General features: G+C 55.2%; 2 protein-coding genes across 6 annotated transcripts in view; both read left to right on the forward strand.

Moving 5' to 3' along the window:
- The first annotated feature begins 706 nt into the window (after positions 1 to 706).
- CCM2L (CCM2 like scaffold protein) lies at positions 707 to 11,919 on the forward strand. Of its 5 annotated transcripts, XR_010592409.1 has the most exons (11): positions 707 to 958; positions 2,653 to 2,820; positions 4,813 to 4,896; positions 5,237 to 5,420; positions 6,500 to 6,975; positions 7,069 to 7,204; positions 7,785 to 7,848; positions 8,434 to 8,566; positions 8,727 to 8,865; positions 8,973 to 9,330; positions 10,957 to 11,095. XR_010592409.1 is itself a non-coding variant. In XM_008172173.4 (10 exons), the coding sequence occupies exons 1-10, from the start codon at positions 929 to 931 to the stop codon at positions 11,235 to 11,237; spliced, it is 1,659 nt and encodes a 552-aa protein (XP_008170395.2). In that variant the 5' UTR covers positions 713 to 928; the 3' UTR covers positions 11,238 to 11,919. The 5 variants fall into 5 exon arrangements, 4 of the variants coding, with proteins under 4 accessions (XP_065422407.1, XP_008170395.2, XP_065422406.1 ...); XM_008172173.4 differs by lacking the exon at positions 8,973 to 9,330 and having other exon boundaries at positions 713 to 958; positions 7,105 to 7,204; positions 10,957 to 11,919; XM_065566334.1 differs by lacking the exon at positions 8,973 to 9,330 and having other exon boundaries at positions 713 to 958; positions 5,240 to 5,420; positions 10,957 to 11,919.
- An 8,065-nt stretch (positions 11,920 to 19,984) lies between these two features.
- Positions 19,985 to 27,460, forward strand: part of HCK (HCK proto-oncogene, Src family tyrosine kinase) — a 31,282-nt gene continuing 23,806 nt past the window's right edge. The window contains exon 1 of the mRNA XM_005304882.5: positions 19,985 to 20,456. The gene's annotated coding sequence lies outside the window, so the exon portion shown is untranslated. The remainder of the gene's footprint in view (positions 20,457 to 27,460) is intronic.

Below are 27,460 nucleotides of genomic sequence, written 5' to 3' on the forward strand. Positions count from 1 at the left end.
TCCCACCGGATCTCACGCACTCTAGAGCGGGGCCAAGCCCCAGTCTGAGCTCCCCACAGTCCCCGGGGGGTTGAGGTTGGGGCCTCACGTGCACCGTTTCCTTCTCAAGAGCTGGGGCTCCTTGGCAGTGATGATTTGGGTCCCTGCTGATAGTTTATGATGCCCCAGGGCCTTGGTGCCGCTGAGGCTTTCAGCCCCCGCCATGGCTAGCATTTCAGCTCCCCTGCTCCAGTCACTGTCCCGGGGCCAGCTCTGGTTCCTGCCTAGCCCTACAACTGCATTGCATGCCCCGTGTTTGCACCCAGCTGATCCTCCATCTATGCCAGGCCTTCTGCTCTGGCCCGGGAGCGCGTCAGGCACAGGGGACCCCACGAGGAGCTGCCAGGAGCTCAGGCACGTAGCGGAAAGAGCTGTCTTCGCCGTGACAGGAGCTCCTGCAGTGGAGGAGAGTCTTGGAGAACATCCCTTTGAAGACGGCACTAGCAGAACCACCGAGATCTCCCTGTTGGGTTATTAAAATTCTGAGGCCCAACAGCGCAGGGAGGTGAACGAAACCCTTCCCAGCGCCAAGAGAGAGACGGGGGGGTGTGTGTGTGTGTGACAGAGAGACAGACGGACGGCGTGTATGAGAGAGACAGACAGACGGCAACAGTGCACAGAGACAATGTGTGCACGGCGCTGGGCAGTGGGCAAGCGGGTGGGCGCTGGGAACACGTGTTTCCCCTTGGGGTGTGAGCAGAGCCCAGCAGCCCCAGAGCCCCGTCCGCTCTGCCAGAGCACAACTCCAGGCACTTATCCCTCCCCGGAGGGGCAGGAACTCAGCGAGAGCCGTCGCTGGTGGAGTTTCCGACACAGGAAAAAAACAAAGGACTAGCACGGAGCGGAAAGAGCTGCGTTCGCCGTGACAGGAGCAGAGCAGGGACGGGACATGGAGTACGAGGCCAAGAAGGGGAAGAAGGTCTGTACAGGCCGAGCTGGCATTGCTTACGGCACGGCTTTGCGGGGTGCAGGTGCATGTGTGTGTGGCGGTCCCAAGGGTGTCACTGCACGGGGCACTGAGTACTGCATGGGTGTGAGACAAAGGCCCACGGGCTCCCCTCCCTTAGGCAGCACGGAGGTGGAGCAGGTGAGTGGAATTCATGGGGAGCAGGCCCTACAGGGGAGAATGGCAGCCCATGATTCCTCCCCCACCCCCCCAAACTGGGGCTGAAAAGAGGGATGTGGCCTAGCAGAAAGGGGCGGAGTCACCAAACAGTCTGCGCCCCTCCCAGAACAGCGTAAATTGCATTGAACCCTTAGGCTGTTCTACATGCCAGGTGACCCCTTGGGTAGCATAGCCCCAGAGCCAGCCGTGCTGCTGCCGATGTGGTACGGGGAGCCCCAGAGCCAGCCGTGCTGCTGCCGATGAGGTACGGGGAGCCCCAGAGCCAGCCGTGCTGCTGCCGATGAGGTACGGGGAGCCCCAGAGCCAGCCGTGCTGCTGCCGATGGGGTACGGGGAGCCCCAGAGCCAGCCGTGCTGACGCCAATGGGGTACGGGGAGCCCCAGAGCCAGACATGCTACTGCCGATGGGGTACGGGGAGCCCCAGAGCCAGCCGTGCTGCTGCCGATGAGGTACGGGGAGCCCCAGAGCCAGCCGTGCTGCTGCCGATGAGGTACGGGGAGCCCCAGAGCCAGCCATGCTGACGCCGGTGCTGCTGGGGTTCAGGGAGCTGCATGCAGGATCCAGGGGGGGTTGGGCTGTCTCTCCGTATGCACACAGCTGGCTATGCTCTGTCCTGCGTGGACGAGATGGCTCTCAGAGGCCAGCAAAGTGCTCTCCCTTCAGGGACTCTGTATGGATGGGAATACACAGCCTGAGCCTTGGGCCTTTTATTCCCCTCTCCCCCCTGTGACTGACCCAGCACAGTTACAGGCCTCAGGGCAGAGGCCCGGCAGAGACCAGCTGGTGGCCCAGAATCCTGGCTGGGTTTGCCGCGAGGCAGGGACTGGCTGTGCACCAGTTCTGCGCCCGGAACGTGACTCAGCCGCGATTGTGCGCGTGGCGTTCTGATCTGCTCGGCCTGCCACCCTGGCCTGGCCTGATCCCGGGGACCTGGGGAGAGACACACGGCTCCATTTCTTCTAGCTGGAAATTCCAGCTCTGATTCATCCATTTCTCTCCCACTAGGGGAGTTCTGGTTCATTTGTCAGGTCCTCGCTTCCCGGGGGTTGTACATGGCTTGTTTGCTCCATCCCCCGCCTGCCGCCCAGTAACGGCATCCCCAAGCTCCTCCGTGTGCTCTTCATCCAAACCCATCTGCCTGTCCTGTTCCATGGAGGACAGATGCCTTGGGCCCAGAGCCTGTGTGCATTGGATGTATTACACGGCGCCGTTAGAGCCGACCCCTGAGGGAGCTCGCCCTCTCTGTCTCTTGGAATAGATTCTCTCTCTCGTAGCATTTCTAACACACCCTTTACTGGACATGGTCTGGGACTCCCCTGGGGGATGCTGGCTTCCTCTCACTGGGGGATTGCTGTTGAATCCATATCCCACGTGTGTGGCATATTCATGCACATATGATCCTGCCAGGGTGCATAGCAAACACCAGCCCCCCTGCGGTTGGAGTGGATGAGAGATGCTGGCTTCTCAGCCTTCCTCTTTGTTCTCAGGGGTTTGTGTCTCCCATCAAGCGGCTGGTTTTCCCCAAGGCAGCTCGCAGGCAGGCGGTCAGGAGCAGTGTCTACCGGAGGCCTCTGCATTCGGTCCCTCTCTACCCCCCAGATTATCTCATCGATCCCCAAATACTGCTGCACGACTACGTGGAGAAGGAGGTGAAGGTAAGGAGGGGTGGCCTGGGGGGCTGGGCGCCATCCCAGCAGCTCAGATCTTCTTGGTCGCTGGCAGGAGCGGAGGTCACAGGCCTGGTTTCCTTAACCCTTCTGTGCTCCAGGGAAGGTGGATCACCTGTCACTGTCATGCACCCGCCAGGTAAACCCCAGCTATGTGAGAATCACCACCTGGTGGTTTGGAGTGAGCTCTCCAAGGGAAACTGAATGGCTGAGCTGAATGTCTGCCCAGAAGAAGACCTGGCCCCTGGTTCTTCCATTCGTCACTGGCCTCTAACTCCAAGGAATACTCTTGGCTTAGGACTGCTTAATAAACACCCAAACCGTAGAGATATAAGAAGGAAAATCAAATCTGAGCCCTGCTGCAGTTCAGTGGAGGGGAGGTTGGATTTGAAGTCCCATTTTAATCCCAGGTCAGATCCCATACTGGGTAGGGTCTGCTTTCAACTTCTGTATCAGATGAGGCCTGACAATGGTTCTTATGAGATTTCAGCCAAGATGACAGAATCTTGTGAGACTGAAACCCTCAGATCCCTACTTTGCACTGGCCTCTCACGCCCTGTGGGCCCAGCGAAAGCCCAGGGGAAGGACGTGCCGAGGGGAGTTCTTCGAACTGTAAAGTGACCAAGCTCTTGCAGCTGCAGAGCGACATGCGTGGCAGGGCCTTTTTGCATGTGCAGGGTGGGCCCTAGGCAGCAGGGAACCCTTTACCCAGAGGCTGCCCCCTAGTCTCAAGGGTTCCCGTGGACACAGGGTTTAAAGTGAGGTTTATTCTCAGTTCAGGGAAGTCTCCATTCCACAGTTTGCAGGGTGCTCCAGGTGTCTTGGGGCCAGGCCCATGGAGATGGGCATCACCAGGTGCCCGAATACCCCCTGCCCTTGGCCAGGATCCGCACCCGCCACTTGCGCTTGTTTGAGGGTGAACCTAATTGCTTCCGCTCCAGTGTTGCTGCCGCAGGTTCCCTCTGAACTCCGAGACCTTAGCCGGGCGGGACACAGAGAGGAGACCACTTCCCCTTGTGTCCTGGGGCTGCAGGGATATAGAAATGCACCATGTGCTGGGGTGTGCACCCCACACAGACCCCGAATGGGTTCATGTGGGCCTAAGAGGCCACGTATGCGCTCTGGCTGCACCTGCAGGGTGGGCCAAACAGGAGTCCCAGCTGGGGAAGCAGCCAGGTGTAAACAGGGGATGAGCAGGGCAGGGGGGGATCCAGGTAGGGAAAAACTCTGCGGTCCCTCTCTTGGAAGAGACATCAGGGAGTCCAGGAGGGTCAAGGAAAAAAGCCCCCAGAGAAGAGGAGGTGAGGAGAAGAGCAGACAGGCTCCTCCGGGGGCAAGCTGGGGCCTGCCGGACCCCTGAGGAAGCGGGGAGAGGGCCAGCCCTGCCTGGACTGTGGGGTAGGTTAGGCATCGAAGGACAGTGTGACCCAGCAGAGGCAGAAGGTTTAATTTTTGAATCGCTCCTGAAGGACTTTGGTGAGGGGGCTGGAGGGGGCTGGCTGCGGGGCCAGGCCCCTCCGACAGCTGGACTTGGCAAAGCACAGGACGGGGAATCTGGCAGAAGTTGGTGCAGCAGCAGAGCCATTGGGACAGGCTGCTTTCCAAGGTGGGCAGGGGAGCAGCCCCTGCCTTGTCCCAGACGCTGCATCTACAGCGCCTGTCGCCCCAGAGACTGATCATTTCCCAGCCCCCCAAGGCCCCTGCGCAGCGAGGGAGAGCAAGCGGCCGCGCTGACCGAGACCAACCCGCGAGACCCTGGGACTTGCCAAGGCCACCCAGGATGTCTGTGTCAGGGAATTGAACGCAAGTCTCCAGCTAGCGCCCTACCCACTGGGCCATCCATCCATCCTCTCTGAAGGCACATCCCTGGGAACAGAGACCCCCAAGCTCCTGGGGCTCCCTGCGGGGCTTTCCGGACAGCAGGAATCTCCACCACCTGTCACACTCACACCAGTCCCCTGCAGTGTTTTCTCTCTCCAGTTTTTAGGCCACCTGACCTGGGTGACGTCCTCCTTGAACCCCTCCAGCCGGGATGAGCTGCTGCAGCTCCTGGACACGGCCCGGGTAAGAGAGGGAGTCCACGGCCCGGGGCGGGAGCTGCCACCCCAAAGCGCCTCCACTCAGCGCCGGGGTTAGAAGGGAAGACATGCGTAGTGTTCAGTGCCAGCTTCCCCACGCTGCAGAGGGGGCGGACAGGGAGCCCTGTGGAGAGAGGGGACAGGGTGACCTTCCTCGCAGTCGCATAGTGCCCTGGCAAGGCCCGCCCTGACTCAGGAACTGTTCCCGGCCCTGCTGAGGGGAGCTGGGACTGCAGCAGGGTGGGCTCCCGCAGAGCAGACCCCCAGCACCACCCACGGGGCTGCCTCCATTCTGCCTCTGACCATGTTCCTTTGCCCATCTGCAGCAGCTGAAGGAACTGCCCCTCCAGACAACCCCGGAGCAGGACAGTATCCTGAGCCTGTCGGCCCGCTGCCTCCTCCTCACCTGGAGAGACAATGAGGAGCTGATCCTGAGGATCCCCACCCATGAGATCGCGGCCGCCTCCTACCTGCGGGATGATGCCCTGCACCTCCTGGTGCTGAAAACAGGTACAGAGACTCCCCTGGCCCCAGCGCCTGCGTGGTTCTGCCCTGCAAACCTGTCTGCCCCACCAGCCCCATTCCCTGCTGCTTTGGGCTGCAGGTCATCACTGGCACCCATGCCGGCGGGATGCCTGGGGGATCGTGACGAATAAGCGCGGCGTGTGGTTATATCCCTAGTGAGACAAGCACACAGACAGGGCGGGTTGGCTGGGTTCACTCCCTGCAGCATCCTTGGGCTCAGGGGCGATACAGAGGCATGCAGTGTCACCAGGTCCAGTAAGGACGTGAGCCCTCCTGCCTCATGGGGGACTCCAGAGTCAGACTCGCTGGCATGATAGATGAGCAGGGCTCTGCTTGGCCTGGCAGTTCACTCCAGACCCTCCTCTGCCTCACACCACTTCCCCGTGGCAAGGTGGGGAGAAGCGGAGAGCAGCAACAGGCCATGCTCTGCAGTGCTCTGATGCTCCCAGCCCTGCCATTTTCCCATCGTGCATTTCAGGGCTGCAGTGGAGGGGCTGGTTTCTTTCCCCTCGCCCGCCATATGCCAGGACCCAGTCTAAGGAGAGGAGGCTCTGGACGCTTCTAACAATAAACCCCAGCCTCAGTCAGTAACTGCAGCCGGGATCTCCTGGGGCAGGGACAACACAGGGCATTTGGCATTAGACTGTGCTCAAGGACCCACTGCTCTCCCGTCCCCCAGCCACGCTTGTAAAGGGGGTGTCATGAACAACGTGTCCACAGTCAGTGGCAGGGCTGCTACTAGCTGGCCAGGCCTCTGTCCCAGCTATGACCTGGCTACAGAGCTTCCATCCTGAGGTAGGCACAAGAAATGGGGTCTCGCTACCAGATACTTTAATGCCCTGCTGGGCTGACTCCGGCTGTTAGCAGCTAAGGGAAGATGTGTGGCACGTGGCACCAGCCCTGCACCCTACGCTGTCTTGCAGGCACCACGGTGGGCGAATGACGAGGCAGGAGACTCACCTCGTGTGAGCCAGGGAGGGTGGGTACCAATCCCCCCACAGTGCAGGAGGCGGCACCTGGGATGGAGCTTTCTGAGCACAGATCTCTTCTCTCGTCTATTCCAGGCCTGGGAGTTGACCCCGTTCCTGCAGGGGGCAACCTGGACATGTACCCAGGGGGCAGTCTGGAGAAAAAGCTCCCTGGAGGGGCAGCTGAGAAGAGGCAGGCGGGGATCTGCCCGGAGCCCAAGCACCTCGGGGGCACCATGGAGCGCCGGCACACCATCTGCAGCCTGGACTGGAAGATGGCCCGGGGCGGGCAGGAGGGCAGGCAGGGCGGGGGAGGGAGCCTGGAGAGGAAGCAGGCCAGTGGCAGCTGGGAGAAGAGGCGCGGCAGCCGGGCGGGCGGGAGCTGGGAGCGGAGACAGACCTACAGCAGCAGCTGGGAGCGGAGGCAGCTGGGGAAGGCTGGGGGCAGCTGGGAGCGGGGTAAGACGTACGGCAGCTGGGAGCGGAGGCACACAGGGAATAACCCACTGGATCCCAAGGATCCCAGCCCTGAGGCGTATTGCAACCTCATCATCCTGGCCGTGGCCAACAGGGTGAGTAGCCGAGGGTGCTGTCCCCTTGCCAACCCACCCGGCATTGACCCGCTCCGGATCACCACCACAGCTGTTTTCTCTCACTGGGTGCAGGATGCCGCTGAAGAATCCTGTGCTCTCATCTGCCAGGTCTTCCAGATCATCTATGGGGACCAGAGCATCGAGTGCGTAGACCGGGCTGGCTTCCACTACACCTCCACCCCCGAGCGCCCCTGGCTCTCCAGCAGGAGTGAGTGCCGGGCGTGCCAGGCTCAGTGGGCTGACAGGACTTGCAGGGTGTTTATCCTGGAGCTCTGAGGTGGGGAGGCCCACACGCAATGTCAGAGTGGCGAGGTCCGGCAGTGGGGGGAGCTGGCAGTGCTGTGAGAGGGCGGCATTTGGGCTGGCAAGATTCCCTGTTTCCTCCGACAGAGGGCAGAGTCTCCTCGGTTCGTGGGACAGTGCGTAGTGTTGGGGAGAGGGATAGCTCAGTGGTTTGAGCATTGGCCTGCTAAACCCAGGGTTATGAGTTCAATCTTTGAGGGGGTCACTTAGGGATCTGGGGCAAAATCAGTACTTGGTCCTGCTAGTGAAGGCAGGGGGCTGGACTTGATGACCTGTTCCAGGAGATAGGTTGGGGCTAGTGGGATTCTGCCTGCGATGCCTTAAATTCTGGGATGGTGCTTTGGGAGTCATCGCTGGGGCCCCACTTAGTGGATGAGCGGGGGAGGTGGTGTCCCTGGCTCCTGGAGGTGATTCTAGAGGCATGGGGTGAGGCGAGCACAGTTGGACAGTTCCCTAATCTTGCCCTGGGGGTTTCCTTTTCCCAGGCGAGAGCTGCCGCACTGATGGAACGTATGGCTACGACGCTGATTTCAGCTGCTGCAGCTCATTGTATGTCCCGCTCCCCAAATAGCTGAATGCCCCTCCCCCCCTTATTCCTGTGCCTGGTCCGTGTAGCCCGACACCGCCGGTTTGCCCCTGGTGCGAGGGACCCAGGCCCAGTGAGGGGGACTCAGAGTTAGAAACGGGGGGATATATTTATCTGCCCTTAAAGTGCTTGCGTCTGTGCCGGGGCTGGGAGCTGACAGCCAGGGCCCAGCATGGGTACATAAAACAGAATCTCCCCGTTCCAAAGAGAAAATGGGAAAATACAGACAAGAAACAGGAACGACCGCAGCCTGGTCCCAGGGGTTAACCTTCCCCCAGCTGGTGAGGTGCAGCCAGGGTCCACTGGCAGCCAGGAGGGCCTAAGCCCTAGGGAGACACATCCCAGCGGGTTGGTTGTAAGGCAGATGGCGTTATGTCCCCCTCTCGTGGCTGGTCCCTAACAGCCACAAGAAGCAATCCCACCACTGCCGGGGAAATGGGGTGGCAGGTGTGGGATGAACAGGGCCAACGTTTAGAGTAGGGCTCAGACTGTGATCTGAATGAGGATGTCTGGACCGCCCAGCTGATCTCCTTCCCTTCTGCCTGCAGCAATGGCTCCCACGAGACCTTTGACGCATATTACAGTGGGACTTCTTCCCCTTCCTTTCGGGAGTCGCGTGACAGCCTGGCCAGTGACCAGAGCAGCGTGGGACTGGAGCAGCTGCAGGACTATATGATCACAGTACTCTCCTTGCTACTGCATCATGGGGGAGTCTTCATTTCCCCTGGCCTCATTCCATCCTTCCAACCCCGAGTCCTACTGCATCACTGCCAGGGACCTGTGGGAGGCTGGGGCTGGTCTGCAGCCATCTCTAACCCTGCTCTCTCTCTCTGCTCTGCAGTTGAGGAACAAGCTCTCCCCCCAGGAGATCCAGCAGTTTGCGTTGCTGCTCAGGGAGTACCGGATGGGAAGGTCCGTCCAGGAATACTGTTCTGATCTCCTCCAGCTCTATGGGGACAAGAGGAAGTTTCTCCTTCTGGGTAAATGGCTTGTTACTGAATGCTATCCCCACTCTGGCTTAGCTGGCTAGTGAACACTTGTGGCATCTTGGGTGGGAGACCAAGGGAATTAATTTGACCTTTTCTAGGCTGTGCAGAGACAGGCATCCCTCTTCAGGGAGTTGAGGTTTTGTGTTCATCAGATCGGCACTGTCCGATTAGAGATGGAGCCCAAACGGAAAAGTCCAGGTCCAGATTTTGAACACCCTGATCCAGGCACTCCTGAAAGCGGGATTCAGATTCTACAAACTTGGTTTTGCTCATAACCAACCAATCTGTAAAGAAGGGATTGGAAAGAGAAGGCTTCAGGATATAAAGGTTCTGGTCTGACGGGGGTGACGCTGCCAGCTTCAGTGCCCATCTCCTCGATTTACACTGATGTGAGATCAGGATCAGGCCATTGGTTCTGAGAATACAACCCAGAATGAGAGACTGAAGGAACTACATGTGTGTGAGGCGGCGTCTCTAAGGGCAGGCGGGGGGTGTGAGGCAGCGTCTCTAAGGGCAGGCGGGGGGTGGGGGTGAGGCAGCCTCTCTAAGGGCAGGTGGGGAGGTGAGATGGCGTCGCTAAGGGCAGGTGGGGAGGTGAGATGGCGTCGCTAAGGGCAGGTGGGGGTGTGAGGTGGTGTCTCTAAGGGCAGGTGGGGGTATGAGGTGGTGTCTCTAAGGGCAGGGGGGGTGAGTAGGTTTGCCAGCTGTCTAATTAAACAAACCCAAACACCCTTGCCCTGCCCCTACCCTGCCCCTTCTCCGAGGCCCTTCCCCACTCACTCCATCCCCCCTCCCTCCGTCGCTCATTCTCCCCCACCCTCACTCACTTTCACCAGGCTGGGTCATTTGATTGGGGTGCAGGAGGGGGTGCAGCTCTAGGCTGGGGCTGAGGGGTTTGGTGTGTGGGAGGGGGCTCTGGGCTGAGCCTGGGGCAGGGTGTTGTGGTGAAGGAGGGGTACTGGGTGCAAGCTCTGGGAGGGAGTTTGGGTGCAGGAGGGGGCTCAGGGCAGGGGTTTGGGGTGTGGAAGAGGGTTTGGGGTGCTGCTCGGGGAGGGGGCTCAGGGCTGGGGCAGGGGCTTGGGGTGCGGGAGGTGGTGAGGGGTGCAGGCTCCATCCGGGCAGCATTTACCTCAGGCAGCTCCCAGTCAGTGGCGCAGCAGGGCTAAGGCAGGCTTCCTACCTGCCCTGGCCCCGCACCGCTCCCATAGGCAGCCGGCACGTCCCTGCGGCCCCTGGAGCGGTGGGGGCTTGGAGCGCCAGAGTCGGTGCTCAGGGCGGGGGCAGCGTACAGAGTCCCCCTGCCCCTCCCCCTTAGGGGCCGCAGGGATGTGCTGGCCGCTTATGGGGGCGGTGCGGAGCCAGGGCAGGTAGGGAGCCTGCCTTAGCCCTGCTGTACCTAGCACCTAAAATCTCCCGGATTGGCTTCCGTAGCCTCCAGGAGATAGAGCCCGATTCCGGGAGACTCCCGGGGACACTAGATTGTTGGCAAACGTAGGTGTGAGGCGGTGTCTATAAGGGCGGGGGAGGCAGCATCTGTAAGGGCAGAGCATGTCTTTGTTAGGTCTTATTTTGTGTAAGGGGCCTGGTGTGTGGAAGATGCTGTCAGGATCCTGAAAGCAGTGGTAGGGCCCCGTGCCCTGCAGGGCGGTCATGACAGCTTCCTGCAGCCGGCTGGTGTGACTTTGGGAAGTCTCTGGGCTTCTGTTCCCGCTCTGTACGATGGAGGGGACAGCCCTGTGCTCCCAGACGGGGTGTGAGGCTAAATCCATTAAGGAGCGCTAGGTGTGTGGATGCTGTGGAAAGGAAGGCCCAGGTCAGTCCTCGCGATGGACAGATGTGCCCGGGTCCCACAGGGAGTCCAGGGCAGATCAGGGAGTAGCAGCTGGATCTCTTGACACCCCTTCCCCTCCTGTACCTGCTAGGCCAGCCTGTTGGTATTCAGCTGCTTTTAAACATGCAGACCAAGGGGGTGGCCTGTGGGCCCCCCCCCAACCCCTCTGGCCCCCGGGAACATGAACACTTCCCAGGGCAGTAAGCGCCTGCCGGCTCCTGGCCGCGCCTCATGGCGGTGTGTCCCCTCAGGAATGCGGCCCTTCATCCCAGATCAGGACATCGGCTACTTCGAGAGCTTCCTGGAGAGCATCGGCATCCGGGAGGGGGGGATCCTGACCGACAGCTTTGGGCGGATAAAGCGCAGCATGAGCAACACCTCCGCCTCCGCTGTGCGCAGCTACGACAGCTGGTCCCTCCGCTCCGAGTCGGAGTCCTTCAACCGCATGATCACGGACATCACCCACGACATCGAGGCCCTGGCACGTGATGAGGAGGAGGAGGAGGAGGAGGAGGAAGACAACTATCTGTGAGGGACTCCCGCCTCCTCCCCCAAAGGGCGCTCGGTGATTCACTCTGCGGCCAGGAGATTCCTTGAGATCCCGAAACCTCTTGGCTGAATTCGAATGGTGCTAGCCCCACTCCATTTCAGCTGAGCTGGGCTGGCGCTAGCCCGCTGTCTTTTTATCCCTCACTGCTCCAGAGCTGCCGCCTCATCTCCTCAGTGGTCCTGGACTCTGCAAGGGGCCTGCTGGGGGGGAGATTGAGCTGTTGCCATTCGCTGGACCTTGGCTCCACACACCCCAGTGAGGCTCTGTCTGCACCTTGCCCCCGGCTGGAGTGGCTTGGATTGTAGCACCACTAACAGCGGGAGGGGACTGAGACCTGCCTTACCTGGCGGTGGATTTCTGGAGCAGCAATTTACCGTTCAACGTTTGGGATGAAATTCTTCTCTCGGTGAGGCCAGTCCCCCCCTCTACAGGTCTGGGGAGGCTCCACGGGGGGAACTGCGGGCAGAGCTTTGTGTAAGGGGCCTGATCATTAACGATCATCCCAGCAGGAAGAGGGCAGCCGCTGCCCTCCACACGCACTAGCGACTCTCGTCAGCGTTCATGGGATTCCCTCGTCGGCACCCAGGGGAGCAGAGACCCTGTGGGCCAGGCGCGGGCATGTGTTCTGAGTAATTAGGAACAGCATTAAACTCCAGGGCTGGTGCTCGTTGTGTGTTATTGCACAAGGCGCCGGTCACGCTAGGCCATCAGGGGACTCCACTGGGCCCAAGCCTGGGAAGGGAATGGCTGAGGTAGAGAGCCAGGGCTCCATGGTGGCACCCCTCCCAGCGAGAGGGGAGGGCTCCGGTTTCCCCAGGGGCTGAGCGCTGTGCAGAGCACGGATGTGACAGGCCAAAGCCAACGCGCGGCGGGTTGTAATTCACGTGCTCCAGTTCAGCCCCTGGTGTAAGGGGATGAGACACTCCTGAGATCGGGGTTGCTCCCAGTTACACTCGGGCTGTGCTGGTCCCTGGAATCTCCAAGGACTGAGCTCCAGCCCTGCTCAGGGCCGTGGGTCAGGGCTGCCCCACAGAGGTGTCTGTAGAGGAGGGAAGGGGTTAAAGGAGAACCTTAGAAAGGTGATTGACCAGTTACTGAGCGCCCAGGGCGGCCCACGTGGAACCCAGCTCTGGGTGCTGAGGACAGCTGGGATTTGTGCTTCTCATCTCAGACAGCAGCCACCTGATGGGAATGCTCCACTGCTGGCCAAGGAGGGGGTGGGGGAGTGTCAAGGAATAAAGAGTGGCTCTGTCATGGGGGCCTGGGGACTCCTCCCCCCCCCCCCCCCCCGCTCTGCTGTGATCTGCACAGCCTGACCCGACAGAATGAAACCCGCTGAGAGCCAGCCCTGGCCCCGAGGGGGCGGGAGAGCAGAGCATTTGCTCCGTGAGGAGCAGTTTTTGCAGGGCGGTCAGTGTGAGAGGCTGCGGGTAAGCCACAAACGAGACAGGAGATGGGAGAGCAGCGTATCCTGGCACGGACCAGGGCCATTCCCTCGCACTGCTTTGCACTCTGGGGCAGGGCCTGGTCCCTTGTCTCATGGTGTCGGCTCAGTGGCAGGAGGGGCTGGTGGAAGGGGGGCTTGCTGCTCAGGCATCGGCGGGGTTTTCCTTTCAGTAGTCGCTGCACTGAAGGCTTCCCGGTTAACAAGCCCTCAGCTGGTTAACGGAGCCCAGGCACATGGCCCTGCCTGCACAGGGCCAGCAGCCCAAAGCCACAGCAGTAAATGGCGTCCAAACAAATATTCCTGTCCCAGGCCACCTGGGGAGAGGGGCATGGTCTGCACTAGGGGGTGGAAGCCCCAACACTGGGGCTTCTCTTCTCCGCCATGCGAGAGGAATTGGTTTGTCCCTTGAGAGAGAATCCGCCACGGATCGAGACCCTGCTGTACCAGACTCGAGCCGGAGGTTGAAATGGTGCACACTTGCCGCTTGCTGACCTCCTGGAGACGAGCCAGAGGACTGTTTGCAGGGAGCCCATCGACCTGGTGCTGTGAAGCCCCTTGCTGTGTGGACAGTTCGCTGTGTGCTGAACACGCTCCCTTTCCAAGGAACCCAGCAGAATGAGGGAGCACGTGGGTGGAGTGGGGGGAAATGCAAAGATGGGCTCAAGCAACAAAGTCCAGAGCCAGTTTTTGAACAGTCCCTCCCCTTCCCGAGCTCTGAGGGTGTTTGGAGCCTGGTTCTGGTCCCACAGCATCTGCTCACTCGCTCTGCCAGTGCAGGGCTTAATCTGCCGACCTGAACTCTTACTGCCTAGGTAGGAGGAGAAGCAAAGGAGGTTGTGCGGCTCAGCAGCGTGACTCCTGGGCGTCTGAATCCAGGAGCCGCCTTGGAGACGGAGTCATTCAAGAGAGAAATGTGGCTATTCCAATAAGCTGCTCTGGTTTGTATTGTTAATGCTTCAGAAAGCCGCTTGAGGGCACTGCTCCCTCTCTTGGCGTGTCTGCATGAGAGCATTGCGCGGGCATAACCTGAATGGGGCTCTAAAGGAACAGTTACAGCAGTGTAAAAGGCTGCTTGTATTGTGGTGTGGAAGTGGGGTAATTTATCATAGCTCCATCTCTTACAAGCAGGCTGAACTTAAACCACAATAAGCCACTCATAGGCGTGTCCCTGGGGCCTTTGGTGTTGGTTTAACTCCATTGATTGAAATTAACACCTAGTTCTACCCCGCAACTATCATGGAGACAAGTTCTCAGCCAGCCACCCTCCCACACACCCTGTTCTTGTATTGGCAAGTGTCCCTTTGTGGGCTGGCCGGGCCGCTCGAGGGCTGCATGCAGAGCAGCCATGGGGAAGATCCGGATAGCCGGCCTTGAGACCACATGCTCTGAGCGCCCGGTGTCACTCAGAGCGATCCTAGCTGGCCAGCGCCCAGTGCAATGTGGGTGAGTTCTGGAGGGAACCTCAGCCAAAGGGTGGGTCTCTGTAACATGGGGCCTTGGAGGCGGTGGTGGGGGAAGTAAGGGGATTCTCCCATGTGAGTGAGTCACTTTTCAGTGCTGGATGCAACACTGCAGTAACAGTTCTCGTTACTCATGGTCAGTGAGCGGTGAAGACATCCTGTTTCCCATTTCACCCCAAAGTGCATGGCGGGTGGCAGGGATAGAATCATAGAACAGGAACGGACCTTGAGAGGTCATCTAGTCCAGTCCCCTGCACTCACGGCCGGACTAAGTATTATCTAGACCATCCCTGACAGGTGTTTGTCCAACCTGCTCTTAAAAATCTCCAATGATGGAGATTCTACAGCCTCCCTAGGCAATTTATTCCAGTGCTTAACCACCCTGACAGTTAAGAAGTTTTTCCTAATGTCCAACCTAGACCTCCCTTGCTGTAATTTAAGCCCATTGCTTCTTGAACTATCCTCAGAGGTTAAGAAGAACAATTTTTCTCCCTCCTCCTTGTAACAACCTTTTATGTATTTGAAAACTGTTATCATGTCCCCCCTCAGTCTTTTCTTTTCCAGACTAAACAAACCCAATTTCTTCAATCTTCCTTCATAGGTCGTTTTCTAGACCTTGAATCATTTTGGTTGTTCTCCTCTGGACTGTCTCCAATTTGTCCACATCTTTCCTGAAATGTGGCGCCCAGAACTAGACACAATACTTCAGTTGAGGCCTAATCAGCGCAGAGTAGAGCGGAAGAATTGCGTCTCGTGTCTTGCTTACAACACTCCTGCTAATACATCACAGAATGATGTTTGCTTTTTTTGCAACAGCGTTACACTGCTGACTCGTATTTAGCTTGTGGTCCACTATAACCCCCAGATCCTTTTCCGCAGTACTCCTTCCTAGGCAGTCATTTCCCATTTTGTGTGTGTGCAACTGATTGTTCCTTCCTAAGAGGAGTACTTTGCATTTGTCCTTATTGAATTTCATCCTATTGACTTCAGACCATTTCTCCAGTTTGTCCAGATCATTTTGAAGTTTAATCCTATTCTCCAAAGCACTTGCAACTCCTCCCAGCTTGGTATCGTCCACAAACTTTATAAGTATATTCTCTATGCCATTAGCTAAATTATTGATGAAGATATTGAACAGAACTGGACCTAGAACTGATCCCTGTGGGACCCCACTTGTTATGCCTTTCTAGCATGACTGTGAACCACTGATAACTACTCTCTGGGAACGGTTTTCCAACCAGTTCTGCACTCACCTTATAGTAGCTCCATCGAGGTTGCATTTCCCTACTTTGTTTATGAGACGGTCAGGCGAGACAGTATCAGAAGCTATACTGAAGTCAAGATATACCACGTCTACCGCTTCCCCCTATCCACAAGGCTTGTTACCCTGTCAAAGAAAGCGATCATGTTGGCAGGGATAGTGCTTTCTGCTGCTCTGGGCCTGGTGGGAATCAGGGACTCTTCTGATCTGAAATGAGTTATTGCTGTGCCAGAGGGCCCCTCCCACTCAAGATAACAAGTCAGGGTGGGTAAGCAGCTGGCCATCTCCTCTCCACCGGCTGAGGTCTCCCATGGTGGCTGATAAGCAAAGAGATCATTACATCAGAGCCACAGATGTGGAGTAATTTGCATTTCACAAAAGGAAGTTCCCACCCTGCAAATCAACTTCCTGCTCAGCAAAGAGCCAGAGCCGTCCCCCATTTGCAGAGGGTTTCTCACCCCAGGCCCTATGGGCCTGCGCCTGCTCCCACTGAATTCAGTGGCAAAAGCTCCTGTGGGAACAGGTTTGGGCACATCATCAGCAGAGCTCACTCACTCTTGGCCAATGAATCTGTGTGAGGCAGCGTGGTCCAGTGGTTGGACCTGGGAAGTTGGGCCCAAGCAGCTGTCAGCATTTCCAGCACAACGTGGGCTCCGCGTGGGGATAGACCACGCCATGGCTAAAACGCCTGGGGCCTATATGCTCATGCTCCCACTCTTAGGGCTGCCCGGGCACTAGTGCCCTGCTGGGAAACTTTCAGCCCAAGCTCCATGCAGCCCTGGCGTGACCCTGAAGTTCTCCTGCGCTTTGGTGCAGAGTGGGGCTGCTGGTAATCCCTGGCTCTCGCACCCCCCAGACCAGCCTCCTGGTAGCTCTCGCGCCCTGCTTCCATGCGTGAGCAGAGGGAAAACAGGGCAACGGCAATCAGAAATTGGCCTTTCTGCTTCCCCTTTCTCCCCCCGCCCCAGGGCCGGCTTTGGCTTTTTTGCCGCCCCAGGCAAAAAGGCTCCCGCCGCCCCCACGCCCCCTCCCCAGTGCGGCAGGGGAGGGCAGAGAACCTGGCCGCGAGCCGCTCTCACCGACCGGCCGGAGCCCCGGGAGGAGGGCGGAGAGCCCGCCGCGGCTCCGCTCTCCCCGGAGGCCAGAGCGCCGGGAGGAGGGCAGAGAGCCCAGCCGGGGCTACACTCTCCCTGGCGGCCAGAGCGCTGGGGGAGGGCGGCGAGCCCACCACGGCTCCGCTCTCCCCGGCGGCCAGAGCGCCAGGGGAGGGCGGCGAGCCCACTGCGGCTCCGCTCTCCCGGGCGGCCAGAGCCAGAGCACCGTGCTGCCCCCCTCCAGGTGCTGCCCCAAGCACAAGCTTGGTGGGCTGGTGCCTGGAGCCAGCCCTGCCCCCACCCCCCACAACAGAGGCAGCACATCACAGCTGCGTCCCCCAAGTTACACTCCAGTCTGCAAGTGCAACGTTCACTTGTGCACAGCTGACCAGGATATGGTCTGTTTGGTGTTATTGACTGTGCGTCTTGCTGGAGCACCTTGAGGCCCCCGTCAGGGATCGCGGCCCCACTGGGCCAGGTGCTGCACACACACGTAACAAAAATGTGGGCCTTGCTGCAAGGAGCTTCCAATCTGCGTCTCTGTCCCTTTGTGCCTTTAGCTGCTTTAGTTCTTAAAGTCCTGCCTGGCAGAGCACAGAGCCCACCCCAGAGCGTGGGGTTCCCCTGGCCAGGTGATCTCGGGAGGGCCATCCATGTTTCAGCTCTCTTGTTTGCACCATTTCCTCCAGCAGCCCAAGGGGTTAACATGGAGCATGGCTCTGCCAGTTCCCTTTTCTAATCTTGGTGCATTTACAAAGACCATGTGTGAGAATAACAGGAAAATGTCTCCCTAGCAGTGCCAGCACCCACAGCCCAGAGCTCAGCACGGCAGAAGGGAAGTCCTTGGTCCCGTCTTTGCCAGTGTGCTAAAAGTCCCTGGCTTGCCCCTGCTTCTTCGCTGGAGACCAGTTCTGTTACTGACATCCAGGGCAAGAAGAGATGGCTGGGCTAGTCTAAGAACTCCCAGGGCTGCAGTTAACTGGCCTAACTTCCAACTCACTCAAACACGGTAAGGCTGAAAATGTGACTTGAGCGTGGCTGCTCTTGGGTTCATGCCCCACACAGGAGAGAGTTTAGCGACAAGGTGGAGTGGGGGGAGAGAGAGAAATCCTAATGAAAGCTAAAGCCAGCTCCCAGACCCTACGCCAGGAACCCCGTGAAGCAGTCTAGATTAGAGGGGCTTCTCTCTCCCTCAGACAGAGGTCGGGCTGTCTAGCAGCTAGGAGATCGGGTTGTTTTTATTGAAATCATGGTTGGGAACATAAAAACACCTGGGTTTAAATTACAAGGTGAAGAAAGGATTTGTAAATACACAGGAACCTTAAAAAGCGCCCAAGAAGGTTGCTGACCCCCCGAGGGTCACCCATTCCCTGAACAGCATCATATTAGCTGTCAGTGGGTCAGATCGGTGACACAAGCACAACCGTCCAAATAATCCGAAGAAGTGGGGTTTTTTTGCATCCGAAGAAGTGGGTTTTTTACCCACGAAAGTTTATGCCCAAATAAATCTGTTAGTCTTTACGGTGCCACCGGACTCCTCGTTGTTTTTGTGGACACAGACGAACACGTCTACCCCCTGATACTTGGTCCAAACAATCGTGCATCTAGGAAAGATGTGCCCAGCGTGTCTGCCCTGGGCAAATGTGGACACTAGAGCTCTGAAAGGCGGCCCCGCCTCCTAGCTACACTTTCCCTGAGGACCGCTGGATGAGCCTGCAGCTTTGTGCTCCTCTTCAGTGCTAACAGTCAGCGATTTGTGTCACCAGCAAGGCACAGGAACATACCAGGAAACGCCTGCTGGCATCTAGTTATTTATTGAAAACAAAAAAGAAATATGCAAACGTATATGCAAATTGGGTGTCATTCTCAGGACTCCTAGGAAGCTTCCAGTAAGGACCCCTAGACTGTGTCAGGACTTTGAGCAAGCCCCCGTCTGAGATAAGTGTGTGTCCCTCCCTGCTTGTCTGTCCTGGGGGTTGTGCTCTCACTTCTGGAGTCTGCAAATTGTATTACACTAGAGCGGCTCCACACCCCCGGCCAGTGTCCCACTCACTAGACCAGTGATACTCAGACCTCAATGGCTCAGGAGCCAAATTAGTGATCAACTGTATCCAAAAGAGCCGCAGGAGTGTGAATTCATTGTTTCAGTTACTCTCTCTCTATATTCTCACAGCAAAATGACTGACCCAGTACTATTTTACCAACTACAATTGATTAATAACATAATAAAAACACCCCGATTGGTTACTACCTTAGACTGGTTAATAATTCAATCAGACACTGCTTTGAGATCATGTGCTGCAAAGATCTGCAGCAGACACATTCAAGAGCCACTTGTGGATTGCAAGCCTCAGTCTGAGTATTGCTGTTCTAGGCCATGCTGCCTCCCTGGTCAGAGGTTTCCGATTCTGGTTTTACTGCTAAAATACCATCTTCCCTCTGCATGACACTTCAGCCAGTGCTGCAGAAGGGAACACCCATCGCCTGTCAGCAGCTCAGGCTGAACTCAGATACCCTCCTCCAGCTGCTGCTCCTCCTACCACTTCTTCCCATGCTACCTCCCCCGGCACTGAGCTAGCCACCTGCTCTGAAATGCTGCCCCTTCAGGTTTTACTCAAGGTAGCTCAGAATGAAGGTCCTTTGGCCATCAAATTACGCTTCCTGGTGAAAAACCACACCCGCAAGGTCACCGGGAGCAATCGCCTACATCTTCTGAGAGGGGTCTTCCCGCCAGCAGGACCCTGACCTGGCCCATTCCCTGCAGACACGAGCAGGTTGATACTCAGCAGTCTGAAAGGAGGAGTGAGGCATTCAAATGGGAGAGGTGGCCAGTCAGAATTTGCTGCCTGTTGTTCCAGGGAAGGGAACGGGGATGGAGAATGCTGGCAATGGGCAAATATGTCCCAGAACTGCCACTGCTAACTAGGAGGAGGAAGGAGGTGCTGAGAGTTCATTAAGGGCTTGATCCAGTCTGGCTCCAATACTGCTAAGGGATATGCTCCTTAGCCATTTCCAAGCAGGGAACAGATTCTAAGGAGGCACACACTAGGATGGGAAGCCATTTCAGGAGACAGCGCCTCATGGCAGGGACACCATCAGAACTTCTGAACTTTCTCCTGCCGACTGGCTGGATGTTATAAGAACCGACAAATGCTGATATGGACCACTGTTCCCAGGCCCATCACTTCACCCCTGTGCTGGTATGGCAGCTCCAAGTCTGAGCATCTCTACTCACCTCACCTTTAACCAGGGTAACTGTGGAACTGGTCCCTGTGGATACGGGTGAAGGAAGGCTCCAACCACTGTTTGCCAGGTAAATATCAGACAGAGAAGAAAAACAGACAAAACCCTCCACCCCCAAGCCCCTGAGCAACATCTGGGCTGTATGGCCTAATGCCGGCGTCATGGCTTGGAGAGCAGGGAGGGGAAGTTCAGAGGTATTTCCTCTTTTCTCTTCCCCAGAGACTGTGAGCTAGTTTGTGCTTCAGACGAGTGACCTCCCCTTGTCCCCTCCTCTTCCACCCCTGTGACTGCCCCAGTGATGGGAAGGGGGCCAGCTGGGCATTCCAGTGCAGCTAAGCAAGAACAAACAGTCTCTGAGCAGTTCCGGTGGCACTTCTGCCCGTTTCAGGACATCCTCTGCAGGGCTGTGTGCGTCTCTTGTTGCTCTTCTGTTTCATTCACCCAGACTCTCCGCGCTCTGCCTCGCTGGGGGATGGGGAGCTGCGGGGGCACAAATTAACGGATGGAAAGAAATATTTGTATGTCCTATGTGAATATTGTGCCCTGACCTCGTCAGCCCGCTAGGAGTCTGCTAAAATCCCAGAACATGGCCTAGCAGCTTCACCTAACCTCTGGAGGGAGCTTGACCACAAAACACTGGATCGTACTAATAATACTTAGCACCTGCCATCAGAGGATCTCAGAGCACTTTCTAAGGTGAGTAATGTCATCTTACTGAAGCCAAGGTATAGGGGGTGAAACGACGGGGCTGAGGCTCCACAGAGAGTCACTAACAGAACAGAGGCCAGTGCCCTGTTCCCAGACCCAGCAGGGCATAGACACTGGAGCTGGCAAAGACAGGTCAAAGAATTCATCCACCTACCCATGCAGGATGCAGCCCCCCTGTTAGAGGACTCTCAGGATATTAAATTCATGCTGCCCTTGATTTGAGGACAAGCCCAGACTGGCTTATAAAACTTGATCTGATTTGAGGTCCTTTCATAAAACCGGGATTCTTTAGACAAAGTTTACTGCCATTTAATACGTAAATCTACTATCACGTTATTCATATTGCAGTGCACTTGCTAGTGTATATGTGTGCCATTTGCCTTTTCTGGAGAGAATTACAAATGTTCAGCTGTGTGTCATATCACCTATAGTGCTAATGGAGAGTCTTCTGTGGCTAAGGAAGCAGGGCTCTGTGATATTGGAGCAGAAGCAACTGAGTTCTTTCCATATCATTGCTGTGATGCTCCAAAGGGTTGAGGTGTGCAGTACAGTGACAGCTGTGAAGTCCTAGCTGGCTACAGCAGGGATACAATGTACAGTGAGATAAAGGAGTTAGTAGGAGGGCCTGGACCCAGCTTCTGGGATGGAGAGAAATCGGTCATTGCACTTACCATCTGGTGTCATTCTCCCTTTGGGGATTTTATTCCTCACCATCTCTTCCTATTACCTCTGCCCATTCATAATGCACCCCCATCCTCTCATGAACAAGGTTTCTCTCCCGGACCCGCTGGGAGGAGGGAGGTGAGGCTGGGGATTTACACACTTTGGGATCCAAAGCAGCACACTGCAACATGTCTAATGTGTCATAAATACCTGACCCCCATTTGTGTGGCTAATTACCTGCTAGAAATACATGGAGTAGTCTGGAAATGGCAATGGGACGTCAGCTACACATGTTTGTATAACGAAGCCCAGAACTGCATGTGATTTATATAGACCCTGATCATAAAAGGGGGAGTGTGTGATGGTCTTCAAAGGCTCAGAATGCTGGAATGCCACAACTCCAATGTCTATATTAAATCTCTCTCTCTCTCTCTCTCTCACACACACACAGACACACAGACACACACACAAATTAAGGTTGCAAAGTCAAGCACTCAAAATTTAGGAAATGCCAGAATTAAGGATGCCAGTGCAACCTTAATTCGCCCCCCGCGCCCCTCCCCCCCCCGTGCGTATGCAATACAATACAGCCTTTAATTATGTGATGACATGCTATTTTTTTCCACAGGCCCTCTGCCTCACTCAGTGCCCAGGCCAGTTAATGAGCAACAGTTCAACGTTTTATTTTATCTTCATTGTTCAGTGTGTGCCCCAGCCCTTATCTACCACACCCTATTCAAACACCGCTCTGAAGATGGAATTATTAATTACCTCATAGACCTTGTCTATGGTGCTCATCACTATACTGTGTGAGTGCTTCACAAATACTAATTCATTTATTATCACATGAGATGAAGGGGTGGTGTGACTCCCGCCCCCATTTTCCAGATGGAGAACAGAAGAGATTGTGAAAAGTTTCCACTAATTTTGGGTACCCAAATTCAGAGGCCTCGGATCTGATTTTGCAGCCTATTTAGCATTGCATAGCACTGTATATGTTCAAAGCCCAGCGCCCATTGATTTCAGCGCAGCTGTGAATGCTCAGCAGTGCTGCCAACCAGACGCCAGGGTCTCAGGTGGTGCACTCAGAAAATGAGGCGCACACAATTAGGGACCACCTGGGCAATGCTTGGTTTAAGTAAGCATCACAGTTTCAGTGTAACTCCATTCCCCTTCTGCAATCCCTTGAGGGCACCCTTTTAAAGGTTTCTGTTTCCCATCCATCACTTCTCTATCTCCTTTCTGGCTGAAGATTTGAACGCTGCACAGCTCCCTGCCTTCAGTGTGCTATGTCCAGCAAGCCAGGCTGCCCAAACAGGTCAGTGTCTCTGCTTTGCTTTCTCTCTGAGGGCTATGAGTGAAGTCAGAGCTGTCACTGTACTGCATACCTCAACCATTTAGAGCTTTACCGCAAGGATGGGGAGAAAACTCAGCTGCTTCTGCTCCAACATCACAGATTCCTGCTCCCTTAGCCACAGAAGACTCTCCATTAGCACTATAGGTGATATGACATGCAGCTGAGCAGTTGTGATGCTCTCCAGAAGAGGCAAGTGGCACACACATACACTAGCCAGTGCACTGTGATATGAATAACATTATAATAGATTTACATATTAAATTCAAGTGCCCCAGTGAACTCCCTGCACTTATGTCACCACACAGCTCCTTCTAGGCAAGCACAATTATTCTTAAGATAAAAGTGTTACAGAGAAAACATATTAAAACAATAAAAGAATCTACATGCATGCTAAAAATCTTACCAGCTGTCACCCATCAGTCTTATGGGGCACTAGTAGGTAAAATCCTTCCAACCCTTCCCCCAGGATTGGGACTCCCCTTGGACAGAAGGTCCTGTCCATTTGCTGGATCAGAAAGCAGGTCAGGAGCCAGTTTATACTCAGGCTATTTATCCAGAAGTCATTTCTTTGTCTATTGGTGTCTGGAGAATCCAGTTGGAACGAGTATAGGCAAGCGTCCCCAAGAGGCGGTACCTGTTGTGTGGGCAGGGGGGTTACCACCTGGTTGATTTGCCTTAGTCACTACCCATAGTGCTTAGTTCTTGAGGAGCTGTTGAAGCCCGTCCCCTTGGAGAAGAACACAATCGGACATCATCCATTTGTTTAAAACCATGGACCCCAAAGATACTGCTGGAAATTGTTCTGTCTGTCACCCAGCATCACATAGGAACTCTGGGGCAGAGTCAGGGATAAAATCCAGTTCTCCACGGCAGCATTCATCTGCCTTAGCCATGAGACCATCCTTTCCCTTCCTTCAAACCCACACCTCATTCACTACACCACCCTGACTAAACTCTAAAGCCAGTTCATGTTGTGCACCAAACGAGACAGTGGTTCTGTCAAAAAATAGTAGGTGATCATGTAATTGAAGACTGTATCATCATGCAGATACACAAAAGGGGGCTGAAGTAAGGTTGCAACGGCAACCTGAATTCCAGCATTTCCTTACTTCTGAGTGCTTGACTTTGGCACCTTAATACTGTTCTTTTAACATAATTACCAGGACTAATTTTCTAGATTTCTAACAGCAAAGCAAAAAAAAAAAAAACAAAACAAAAAACAACCCCACTTCAGAAATTCCATCATGTAGCATCATAATGACACCAGCATGGTTCATCGGGAGGGTTGGAACCTTTGGATCCAGCCACTCAGACCTCTGCCCCTTGACGTAATGGAGTAACTGTTAGCAGTAGTAGGCTGCATCCTCTAGGTGGACCAGCACTAGAGGGGAATAAGCCACACACTTTGCCAGGGGGTTTCACAGATATTTGCTGATAGCCAAGGAATGGACTCTGGAATCTCGGGCTCCGTTCCAGGTTCTGGAGCGGGTTGTGCTCTAGTGCACACAGATGCTTTTGTCCATTCCCTGAGGCTTGATCCCTTCTGCCTCATCCCTCCAACATGTTCCTCTCCCAATCCTGTCTCTTGCCCTGGGCTCAGGCTTCTCATCCAGGTCTCTTTGCCCAGCAAGTCCCAACCCAGTTCACCCCTCCTGACTCCTTGTTCAATCCATCTCTCCCCTCCCCAACCTATCTCCCAGTCCTAGTCTCCCTCCCTAGACTCCTCACCCAATCTCAGTCTCCACCCTCCTTCCCTGGCTCTTTGCTCCAGTCTCCCTATTCCATGACTCCTAGTCTGAGTCTCAGTCCCAGTTCTCTCCCCTGACCCACAACTCCTTGTCAGATCTGCCTCCTGCGGCCCGCCCCATCCCCCCGTATTAGTTCCTGGCCCTAGTCTTCTTGTCCAGACAGTCTCCGTTTTCCCCACAATCCAGCGCCTTCTCCTTCTCCAAGATCAGTGTATCCCCGCCCCCATCCAACTGGATCCCAGATTCCCACCTTTCCCTCACTGGCTCCCAGTCCCCAGCACCCACCCTCCTGGCCCAATCAGTTGCACCTTCCCCACCTGAGTCCCCATCCCAGCCTCTTTACCCAACTAGTCTGAGCCTTCCAACCCATCCCTGGCTCCCAGCCCCACCCTCCCAGCCTTCTTGCTCACCTAGTCCCAGTCCCAATTTCTCTCCCCCTTCCAGTCCCAGTCTCCCCAGACTCCACATCCCAATCCACTCCTTTCCCTCCCCTATAGTCTGGTTTTTATCCCCTCTGCATTCGAATCAGACAGTTTCTTCCTCTATGCTGCCTGAGGGCCCTCCATGTGGTTACTGAGAGCACAGACAAGACATGTTCCCTGCTCTGAGTTCTCGGGCCCAGCCCTACCCCAGCATAGAGAGAGAGCACAGCCATTACAGGGAAAGACCAGCTTCTCCCCTGTAGCCCTGGGCTATAGAGAACATGTTCTGTGGGGATGGTGCAGACAAAGTCTGGTCAGCCCTGGAGCTGTGAGAGGATGGAGTGTGCTCAGTGAGGATGGACTCTTCCAAGATTTTAGTTGCTAAAACTGAAGAAGGCTCTACCAAGCATGTGCAAACTGCAATTTTTCCAAGGCTTATAGCTTGGCCAAATCTGGGCAGATTTTCATGGGGATGGTAAAAGGAACATCCCTAACACAAAATCTACCCCAGCCAAATTTCAAGTCCCTGCTCCAATGCATGGCGGTGCTAGGGCCGTTCAAAGAAAAACTCACCAGAATTTTTTAACGCATTTTCCCCTTAGCCAGCCTCGTTCTCAGAAATGGCCAAACTGTTTTGGCAGAAATAAAAAAAAAGTCAGACATCCAGAATGGAAAATGTCAGCCTGAGCAGTTAAAGTTTGGCGAAGTTGTAAGCAACTGAAAACAGGGTTTTGTAGTGGGAAGTGTCAGGCAACCTAATAATAGGCAGTGCAATTCACTGCTGCTAAGAACCCCAAAGAGAGAGAGAGCTGTTATACTCTTGTGTCTTTCACTAAAAGTTCATCCAATAAAAGACATTACCTCATGTAGCTTGTCTCTCTTGTATTTAGAGAGACAGAAATGGAGAGAGCAAACGAGATGCTTAGGGAGAGATGCTGGGGTTCTCAGAGACATAGAATGGACTGTTTCTGTTCCTGTTCCTTGCAATTAACATTGCATTCTGGGTCACTTCCAATAACTAAGAAGGAACTTGAGGTGTTGTCATACAACAAGTTCCTTAATTTTGCTCGGAAGAACCAATCTATCAGCCATCATTGTTCAATCTCTAGAAACTGCCCCAGTGAAATGCTGCTGACCTTTGATGTCAAGAGATAACATTATTTTCCGATGATGCAAAAGGGGTTTTCATCAAAGTGGACTATAGGTCAGATTCTGATCTCCGTTGCACGGGTGTAAATCCAGAGTAACTCCACAGATAATGCACGTATTGGGGAGTCTGATGCCCCATTGCCAGAGCAGAATGGTAACATTTTAAATCCACTTTCACAGATCTCGGTGACAACACAGGGAGAAAGGCAATGGAGAGTCAAGCCCTGGATGATGGTCTTGCACAAAATGAACCTCTTTGGGCCCAAGACTCTGGCTGTTAGTGGGCTGACACAACAGTTTGGGGGTCGATATGGCGATGTCCAGGAGCTTGGGCTCACCATGGGATTCATATCGGATGTGGCTGTGAGAGTCATGTGAACATTCGGATCAGAGGGGCCAAATCAGCTTCATTAAGTTCACAAAGGGGGGGAGGGATAGCTCAGTGGTTTGAGCATTGGCCTGCTAAACCCAGGGTTGTGAGTTCAATCCTTGTAGGGGGCCACTTAGGGATCTGGGGCAAAATCAGTACTTGGTCCTGCTAGTGAAAGCAGGGGGCTGGACTCAATGACCTTTCAAGGTCCCTTCCAGTTCTAGGAGATAGGATATCTCCATTATTATTATTTTTTTTTTAAAGGGAGGGTGAGCAGCGGGGAGGAGACCCCTGCAGGAGTGAGCAGGGATATTTCTCTCCATTATGTTTGTTTTGTGTGGTTACAATCCAAGGAAGCCCATGAGAATTCCTAGTATATACATGCAAATTATATTGTGACTACATCATAAATATGAAAATACATTCTCTCAAGAATTGGTTACTGGTACAGCTTCTGCAATGCGCTGATCCTGGCTAACGCCATGCTCCCACGTCCCATTCACACCATAGGGCTTGGCTCCCTTTAGGGAGATGGGAGCTCTGGTTGGGAGTGGGACGTTATGACGTTCCCCAATAAATCAGAGAGGGACAGATGGGAAGGAGTGTCTCTTGTTCTGCATTTATTATTCTCTGACTCTGTGAGTGATTAGGAATGCCTAGGCTCTGGCTCCAAACCAACCCTCTGGCTGTGGGCCTGGAGGTGGTTTCTTCTTGGAGTGGTTTGTGTGTGTGTGTGTTGAGTTAATAGCCAAAGTGAAGGCCACACGGAGCTGGCAAGTGTCATTCACTTGGGGTTCATTTTTAAGGTAATTTTTAAAGCCTCGCATGGAACTCATTGAGGTTTGTAGAGCACAGCAAGGTCCTGAGATGATGGAAGCCAGAGAAGGGCAAAGTCTTGCTGGAACAGCCGGTGGTGTCATTGCTAGGGTGCTGCCGTATTTTCTTAAATCTCACTTGGGAGTTTTTTGTTTGAAATTTCTCTCACCAAAATTGTCATAGCGCGAGAGGCCTGTGGAGTCTCACAGTGCGCCCTCTGCCTCTTCCCACCAGCCTACGGTGCACCCTGCTCTCCTCCCCGCATGGCGCAAGCTCTCCTGCGGCTGCTCAGCCTAGACATGAAGCCGTTACGGGTCCTACACCGAGGTCCTTCTGTTGACTTCAGGGGCATTACACTGGCATAAACTAGCATCAGGGAGCGGGGAGCCAGGCCCAGTGTCTTTGAGGGCTAGTAGTGATAACCAGCTCCCGGAGGGGAAGGGGCCAAAGTCCACCTGAGAAGACAC

This window comes from Chrysemys picta, chromosome 13, assembly GCF_011386835.1.
Source record: "Chrysemys picta bellii isolate R12L10 chromosome 13, ASM1138683v2, whole genome shotgun sequence".
In the NCBI taxonomy this organism is placed as follows: domain Eukaryota; kingdom Metazoa; phylum Chordata; order Testudines; family Emydidae; genus Chrysemys; species Chrysemys picta.

Excerpts from the sequence above, each read along its gene's own strand:
- CCM2L (XM_008172172.4), top strand. The coding sequence starts at position 929 with ATGGAGTACGAGGCCAAGAAGGGGAAGAAG. Across the intron at positions 959-2,652 it reads AGGCCAAGAAGGGGAAGAAG|GGGTTTGTGTCTCCCATCAA; the intron begins GTCTGTACAGGC and ends CTTTGTTCTCAG. Across the intron at positions 7,849-8,433 it reads TTCAGCTGCTGCAGCTCATT|CAATGGCTCCCACGAGACCT; the intron begins GTATGTCCCGCT and ends TTCTGCCTGCAG.